At 33.3% G+C, this 9,075-nt stretch overlaps 1 protein-coding gene across 1 annotated transcript; it reads right to left on the bottom strand.

Moving 5' to 3' along the window:
* Positions 1–6,577: 6,577 nt before the first annotated feature.
* LOC123562934 (uncharacterized) lies at positions 6,578–8,521 on the bottom strand. Its single transcript, XM_045355513.2, has 3 exons — positions 8,282–8,521; positions 8,065–8,130; positions 6,578–7,395 (listed from the first exon to the last, which is right to left on the bottom strand). The coding sequence occupies exons 1-3, from the start codon at positions 8,471–8,473 to the stop codon at positions 7,306–7,308; spliced, it is 348 nt and encodes a 115-aa protein (XP_045211448.1). The 5' UTR covers positions 8,474–8,521; the 3' UTR covers positions 6,578–7,305.
* Between the last annotated feature and the right edge of the window lie 554 nt (positions 8,522–9,075).

The following is a 9,075-nucleotide window of genomic DNA, read 5'->3' as shown; positions in this document are numbered from 1 at the left end:
TATATAAAAAAAAAACATCAAAATATTAAATGTTCTAATGATTCAATGTTCTATTAAAGGGAAAATCACAACATAAATCAGTTTGCATTGTATTCACATTGTCTTTGTCGCATTTCAATATTAAGTCAATTTCGTTTAGTACTTAGATTTAGTAACTGAGATAAAAAAAAAACGCAAAATCAGATTAAAGAACCATTCAGCGTAACTAGCAGAGACACAAGACGCTTTGATTGGTTTATTTTCATTCAATGATAAGCCTATACATGCTACAGCATTTGAAGTCTAAGTGATCTTTACCAAACATATCATTTCTTGTTTGAGTGGAAATACAATTGTCTTTTCAACACTGAGTTCGTTTTGGATAACGCTGATTTTTTTCTAATTAAAACCAAATTCATGTTTTTATTTAGGTTTATTTCTGTCACTTATGCCCAAACGAGTCAATCATTTAGAAATCAAATTTTCAATCTTTAAGACAATACAACTGCAGCTCGTCTCTCTTAGAGTTATCTTCGTGTGGACATGTGAACAGTTCATATATAGTTGAGTGCAGTGTCATACAAAATTATTAACATTGTTTCCAACTTTCCATCGTCGCCTTATGCGAAACAAATTCAGATTTGTTTCTACACTGGACTAAAATTCGTGCCCATGGTAGTGTAAATATAATTATTATCGATTCGTAAGTATCAGTTGTACGGTACCTGTTTTTTTTTTTTTTGTTTTTTTTTCTTTGGTAAATACGGTATTGCTTGATTTGGCTGAGCGCGAAATTATTCATGTTTTGCACGTGTTATATACCGTGTTATATAAGGGTGTGCAGTCGTGTATTCGCCAAATGAGACTTAGAATATTGACAGCGTGAGTGAACACTAGGACCCAGCTACCCGCCCTTTTTTGGTCTTGGACAGATGGTCATATTATGTAGGTAGTCGTAGTATACATGGGGCCATAATATGCAGATAGTTGTAGTATACAAGTGACCATATTGTGCAGACTGTCTTAGTATACAGGTTACCATAATATGCGGGTGGTCTTAGTATACAGGTGATCATAGTAGTATACAGATGGGCGTAGTATACAGGTAATCATATTATGCATGTGTTCGTAATATACATATGGTCATAGTATACAGATGGACTCAGTATACAGGTAATCATAATATGTATGTTTTCGTAATATACATATGGTCATAATATACAGGTGGTTATAGTATGCAGGTGGTTGTTGTATACAAGCCTTGCCAACAGGTTCAAACGTATTACTGTTATTCATTTCATGCATGAATTTTCTTATCGTTACATATTTTAAGATTAACACTGTTTCTTATATAATTATGTTTCTATATATCAGAAGTACAGTCGACGGTCTATTTCTTGTTACGATATTGGGAAGATTATATTTTTGATAATTTGAAATTCACTTGCTTTTAGTCTCGTTTCAGACACAGAACCTAGCCACCAAGGATACAAGGAACAATTAAAAAACATAATTGAAATGTTGCATTATTCCGCGAATATTGTAACGATGTTACCCTAAATCTATTTGTTATTTGTTGGTTCGTTTCTGTAGTATGATAATGAAGATAAGATAATAATTGATTTACTTACGATTTTAGCGTGAGTAAATGCATGTGTCATGCATGAATTCATATTGATCTCTAGAAAGTCAGCTGACTTTTGTGGGAAATACATGTAACATTTTAGAGACACATTTGAGCGCTTCAGTTTTCAACTAAGTAAATCTGAAAGAAAATATTATCTAAAATAAGAGTTATTCGACACAAAATGCCTACATACTGCCGGTACATAAATTTTATACCCATTGAAATCCATTCCGTGTTTAAACTTTCTAAAATTGTTACATTCTCTCTGTGCAATACTAAAATAAAATAGAGACCTATAGATATGAAAATAATAAATGCTACATATTTATAACGGTTAACTAAGGTGTGTGTTTGATTCATTGGTGCTTCATTGTCATTAGGTATTGTTTTCATTTTCCTCCATAAACTTACCCCACTGAAATATAATTTGAAAACTCTTCTTTGTGAAACTGAATCCAACATCTAATACTGTTAACGAACATTGTATCCAAAACATTTAGATAGTATTTTATGTTATAGAAATAATGTCTGAGGTTCTTGATAATATTATTGGCGTTATCAATCACTACACTAAAGCTACATATATTATAAAGTTTCAGTCTTATGTCCTTTTCTGGTACATTTTCTGATTTGTGAACGCAAGAATATTTCTTTAACGTAATTGTGAACGCTTTTGTTTTTAAAGTTAAAGTACTTATATTGGTGTATTGGTCAAGAACGCAGGAATGTTTTTATTTTCGCGTCGGCCCGAGTTCGATTCCCGACTCAGGCAGAGCATAGTGGTAGAGCATAGGGGGTTCGGTCCCTGTTCGCGTCACAGCAAGACGCAGTAAACGACATCAGTAGCTTAATTTGTTGGTGCTCTTTATTAAGAGGGAAACTGGTTTCTCTGATACTTTATTGCCGGTGGATACTTGTAGGAATGTGGTACCGAGAACGAATAATATAATTTGTGGTACTTTTAAAAGTCGAAATAAAGAAATCACAATTAAAACAGTAAGAAAGATTGAATTATAATTATGAATATAATATTCAACATACATGAAGGTATGGCATACATAGAGATCATTTGCATAGTTTGTTCATAGCACCCGCTACGTTGAGTTTACGGTTATATTTAAGACAATAAAGCATAATACCACAGGAGCAAGACGCAAAACATCTTTTTCTTCTTTGATAATGGCAGACAGTCACAACTGACTATAATAGCCATGCGTTGGGGTAAAAAAAGAGATAGTGTCTAGTCTCCCAAGCTACTCAATCCACCCAGGAGGACAATGACAGTTGTGATAAAAAAAGTGAGTGCAAAAACCCAAATTAGCCCTCAAATGCCTACATCTGTGCAGCACACTATGTATAAGGTGAAGGAAAATGAGTGTTAGTGCAGTTAAAAGATAAAAGATATGGCATGTCTAAGGGATATGTGACAATGTAGCCAGCGCTGCTCTAAATGACAGTAATCTTTTTGTTTTTTTCAAATAATAAATCAGAATAGATTAAAATGTTTAACAATCAGCGAAATATACATCTGTAGTCAATGATACATACTATACCAAATGGACATTTAGCTTATTAAAGGTTATAACTAAGAACGAGGTTAACGATACGTGGAAACAAAAACGCACCATATACATCACAATACACCAAATTATCATATTTCAGTTACAAATGTGTTTTGGCAACATAGCCTACTTCATAATGATAATTGTAATAAGTAGACACTTCCCTATTCAAAAAGTATGTCTTATTTACCAAATTATTAAAATAAATGTTGCCTTTCTCGCAACGTAACATTTTGAAAATGCCAGTGAATGATCTGATACATTACTCTTAAAGGAGAACGCTAAAGCATCTTAAATCCAACGTCGTAACCAGTTAATCATTTGGTACAGTCAATATTTCATACCATTATGTAGTAAATCGAACAATTTATCATACGATAAAGCGAATGGGACATTTTATTGCATTTGACATTTTTCTCGATTGTGTTCTTGCATTACATGGATGGATTCTTTGGCTACAACATGGCATGTCATTAAATAATGTAAGTGCTACTATTAAGTTCTACAAATATCGTTTTGCTCTTAAGTCCATATGCGACTCCCTGCATTAGCCAATCAAATCAAACAAATGTATGGACCGAAGCGGAGAGGTGGTCCAAGTAGCAGTTGGATTCATTGTTGTGATACTTCCAAGTCTTTTGGGATCATGGATTCCATTATATTTTCCTGTACTAGAAATAAGTATAAGTCTATGCTATGGCCATGTGGTGTGGGGTGTATTTCATTTCGTTACTTCTCATGAGCAGACTCATTCAAATCCCGTCTGCAATAATTTTGCTTGATTGGGTTTTCTGCTTCCAAATGATCTTCTTACAGATTATTATTAGTTACACTGCTTGTTGGTGACAGCATATGGGATATACGCTGTCGAGGCTGATATGGATTTTCGAGACAGCGTATCCTGTCACCAACAAGCTGTATCTTGCCGTCTATTGTTTACTTCCATGCTACAACTGACACATTTTGTAAATCAACAAAGCTACTTACAGTGCAGACTGGAATCCTGGAACCATTTGTTTGGTGATCATATCTTGTCTATAGTTGATGAACACCAGCCATAAAATGCACAATGAACTGTATTTTGACCGAATCACAAAACACAAGAGTTCATTTATACAGGTTATGAACTGGTTTTGATCGGAAACACAAAAATCCTTTCGAAAATCATCAGATTTCACGATGTCAGAAATGTTAAATCATTTATCTTGCATGTAGATTAAATGATCCTACAACAAACTGCTGTGCAACAAATATGTTAATTCCTTTGCTTTACGATTATTTAACTTAAAACAAAATTTCAACGGCCGTGTCTCCGATGCAGAGTTATTGTTCTTCTATTTCCGCTTCTTATTGCGATCTTCATGAGCCTAAACTAAGTAGGAGAAATGAAAACGGCAAGGAAACACTAAATTTACTCCCGAAAACGATATCTATTGTTGGAGCTAATCCAATTAAGCCTGCGATGCGGCAGCCATTTTGTTTTAATCAAAATTCATATCAGAAAATTACTATCTGGATATTGAATACATGTATACCATGTGTGCACGTGACGTCTATTGACCAATGGAAATGCAAGAAAATTGAAGAAGGCCAGATAATATTAAGTGTTATAATAGCAGTCTTTAAGTGCCGAGTGGCAGCTGTAAAAAGTATCCACGTGCATAGATCCAGTGTTGCTGTATTTTCGTACCCTTTTTGGGATTATGGAGTCCATTCAATTTTCTACAACAGAATTCCAATTACGCTGGTGCTGGGGGGGGGGGGGGGGGGGGGGCATGCGGGGTGTGACGATTGTTGCACAGTTCATTACTTCTCATGAGCAACTTCAATCAACGCCAGTCTGGTATTATTTTATTTGGTTCCGAGGAATCTACTTACATTTTTATATTTTGTGTCCATTCTGTAAATTGCATATATGGACCAAAGTAATATCTCTTATATTTTATAGAATAAAGATTACGTTTTGTCATAATTATAAGAATATATCATTATGATGTGTTGAGACACACAGCTGTATTAATCACGTTCTGATCACAGACAGATAGATCTTTTTCGGTATGCAATGCAAATAAACATGAACATATTATTTCCAATTGTACAAGTTAAATCAAATACAACATATGAACTAATGATGCATGTTTAATGCATCAAAAGCTAGGATTACATAAAAGGAATAATATTCTAATTTGCACTGTGGCCCTTTCTTTTGACGTGTGACACAGAGAGACATGAACATGAACATAATGACAATCTCTTGAACTGAAAACAATACAATCTATCACTAGAGTAACGTTAAAATAAGACTTTCAGTTAAAATGCAATAAGAAAACTCACTGGAATGTTGATAGGTCTTAGCTAGTTCATATATCAAAACAAAGTCAAAAGCAAATTATTCCGAGACATTGATAACTAAAATATACAAAACAAAACAACTGAAATTTATTTCAAGTCACTGATGTTATATAAAATAATTTACTCCACATGACATTTTTGAGCAAATGTTTTTGACAGAAGGCTTGAATTCATTCAACTTAGTAAGATATGTCATATTACTTGGTTATTGATTCCATAGGTTGACCTCAGAACTAGAAGATAAATTGGAATTAAACATTACCTTTAACCATTGGGACACCGAAGGCACTCTGGTACTCGGGGGCATGTATTTACGACCGTTGCTTACCTAAACAAAAATGTAATACCGGTATTTGTACATAATGTTTCCTTTCTTTCCATAGGCAAACTCGCCGGCAATAATATTTGTATAGAAAGAATGACGTCACATTTACTAAGGGGAAAATATGCAAATAAGTTATATTGCAGATTTAGTATTTTTCAATACTATACAAAAAAGAACTGATAATTAATAACAATAATAACTTCTCCTCTCCAGCGGAGACACACTTCTGACATGCACTTATTTCATTTACATCTAAGCAGTCAAATGTGATATACGGGACAACGAAAATTACTTGAATATGAATAAAGAAACATTAAGTTATCGTTCATTTTAAGGATATCTTTGTATGTTACAAACTGGAGATATATATCTCTTGTGATTACATGTAATTATTTTGTGCCGCACATGCCAAAATACAATCGCAGGCATAAGTCATGTATCGGGGACTTTGATAGAACTGCCAGGTAATTAAATGTTCGAGTTGTTGCTTTTGTAATTAAATGCAAGATACAAAACTGGTATGGGGTAGACAAAGGGATGGGGGTGTTGGGGGAAGTGGCCACTGCTTACATTAAATTGCTTGGTTCGGAGAACTTATAATTACCTTTTTGACGAAATAAGTACTAGAAATCATAATTTAGACTAAGACATCGTGGTAACTTAATAGCTTTGATAACGATATTACCATACTCTTACATTCAATTGTTATAAGAGAAAAAAATTACACTGAACTTAACGATTAAATTTAATATTCAAAGCACATCTATGTCAACATTTTATTGTCTTGTTATGATGATATGCATGACGCTAACATTCTTTTTATTAAAGTTGTTTTTTTTATTTTTGTTTTTGTATTTTGTTTCCGCATTTATTTAGTTTTATGTGACACCGACACATTTAAGTTAGACATTGGAGACTTTTCGGATCTAGATGGTAAAGTAGACACTAGGTGTCTCTCCGGACTTAAATTCAGACATTGGTGGCACCTGCTTAGAACTATGGACCGTCCGTAGAATTTGATATGGTTATACAATCATCAAAATTAAATGCACTGATGATTCACTTCAAAATTAAAAATAAAATATTCAACATACACGCACACATGTCATAGATTTAGAGCTTTGCAACTCTCCCTATACTGACTTAATATCACATGCATATTTATAGAAACAAATTTGATAACTAACTTGTGTATGCGCGCGGAATAGTATCCATGTCCGAATTAGAATGGGTTCTATCCGCCAACTATAAACATATATGTATGCACCGAATATACGTACGGAACTATATCTATGTATTGTTTCTTGATCAGCAGAATTGTAAATAAAAGTAATATAAATTAGTAAACGCCAAACATGCATAACACATATCTAAATTTCAGTATAATCTTAGATTTATAACAGTCTGTAGTTCAAATAGTCATTTACAGTTTAATTATAAAGTATATTATCTTGTCAGCTCTAGATAAATCCACATCTGCTCCAAGAAGGGTATTGTAAGGAAAGACCGCCAGTTGGTAACACCCGAACAATGGCACGGCAAAACTGGTACTGGAACATCAAAATATAAATGAAATAATAACTGTATTCATACAAAAAACTTTGCAAGTAAAGTTATGGCAAATTGAATACTAGTTGTGTTGATGTGATGAATTTTAATCGTGCATATAAAAGTAGGCAAAGATTGCATAACCTGCATACTCAGCTTTTATTTTGGATAACGGTTTACTCTGAGGTGAGAACTAGTGTAATTCTTTGTAAAGCAAGTGAGGTGTAGAATTCACGTATCTGAACAGTACCACCTACCCTTCTACCCCTTCCTCCCCCTTTTTCTCTATGTTGCATAAAATTAAAATGTACTTGTTGGATTCTATAATATTTTTCCGTTACGGCTTCTTTTTCTTTTCTTTGCAAATGCGTGGCTCTGTAGCTGTGTTTGTGGTGCTCTGTGCTCCCGAGAAATCTACCCTTATGTTTTGAAACAACTGTTTGATTGTGAAAAGTATTCAGTTCAGAAATAGTGGAACATACAAGCAAAAATGTAATAGTTCTTGATAAAAGTTCATATACTTGAACGTGTGAATGTGACACATTTCAATATATGATCTCTATCTACATATTCACAAAGATAATTACAAAACTAATCAAATAATACAACTCAATGGTATTAAATGCAAAACATTCATTTTTCATGTCGGCTTAAGACAAATGTTAACTTACCCGAAAAGGTCCAAACCCACGTGTTCTGAAGTGTACTTTATGTAATCTCCTTTCAGGTACCTCTGCCTTCAGAAACAGAGAAGCATTAATAGTATTTGATATCTTTTATCGCAAAACATTAATTTCGAAAAACGCAATAGAAAATGACGAATATCTAATAGTAAATATTTACAATTGAATTAAACACAACAAAAGAAATAATAAATCATCGACATACAGCATGATACGACCTAAGAAGTAATGTAGGATAGCCTGGACCCAACATTTCTCTTCCCGCGAAAAAGGCTGAAATCATCGGCGCTAGTTGCTCCAGAAAATCATTTCCGAACGGAATCCATGTGTAACCAAACTGTCCAAACACAGCTGCTGTACAATAAAATATGGTTGTAAATATAATTACAGACTTCATGTTGCAAATACAATAGTAGTCTATTTTGTGAAGTAATTATACGATATTTTTTTGTATCAAACGCATTGGTTCAGTGAATTTTCAATTACCATTTTGACAAATGTATACTTAATATATCATTTTCGTCTAATGTATCATGATTTGTTAACATAATATTTGATACCAATTTGCATATCTTGACGAACAAGTGCATAAAGTTTGGATCTTTGAAAACAAACACACAAGCCATTATCTTTTACGATTAGATTGAACGTGTAAGTTAGATTTAATATTCAAGGCATGATTTCATTTCGACGACTTATGTAATATTGCTTTTATCAGGGAATTAACGTTATGTTCTTAAGGTAATACTAGACCCAACTTTTATATAAAAGTTTTTATGCATTTCAAGTAAATATCTCAAGATTTGTTGTTTTTTTTTTCATTAGAGGTGGAAATTTGGATAGCGTTAAATGATATGTTACGATAATATAGCTTGCTAACATAATTCAGACATTAACCACAGACTATCGTATTGAACAGTCACTGCACTTTCAATAAGATTTCTTGTTTAGGACGTACGAGCGTCTTTTTTAGGATATCCGCCATTTTGAAAAATGTTT

This window comes from Mercenaria mercenaria, chromosome 2, assembly GCF_021730395.1.
Source record: "Mercenaria mercenaria strain notata chromosome 2, MADL_Memer_1, whole genome shotgun sequence".
NCBI classification, from domain to species: Eukaryota; Metazoa; Mollusca; class Bivalvia; order Venerida; family Veneridae; genus Mercenaria; species Mercenaria mercenaria.
This window is presented reverse-complemented; position numbering and strand designations above follow the sequence as displayed.

What these genes read in the sequence shown, in the direction of transcription:
- LOC123562934 (XM_045355513.2), bottom strand. Translation starts at nt 8,473, where the DNA reads ATGAAGTCTGTAATTATATTTACAACCATATTTTATTGTACAGCAGCT. An exon ending in TTCTTAGGTCGTATCATGCT is followed by an intron (nt 8,131 to 8,281) that starts GTATGTCGATGA and finishes CTGTTTCTGAAG; the next exon opens with GCAGAGGTACCTGAAAGGAG. An exon ending in GTGGGTTTGGACCTTTTCGG is followed by an intron (nt 7,396 to 8,064) that starts GTAAGTTAACAT and finishes TTGATGTTCCAG; the next exon opens with TACCAGTTTTGCCGTGCCAT.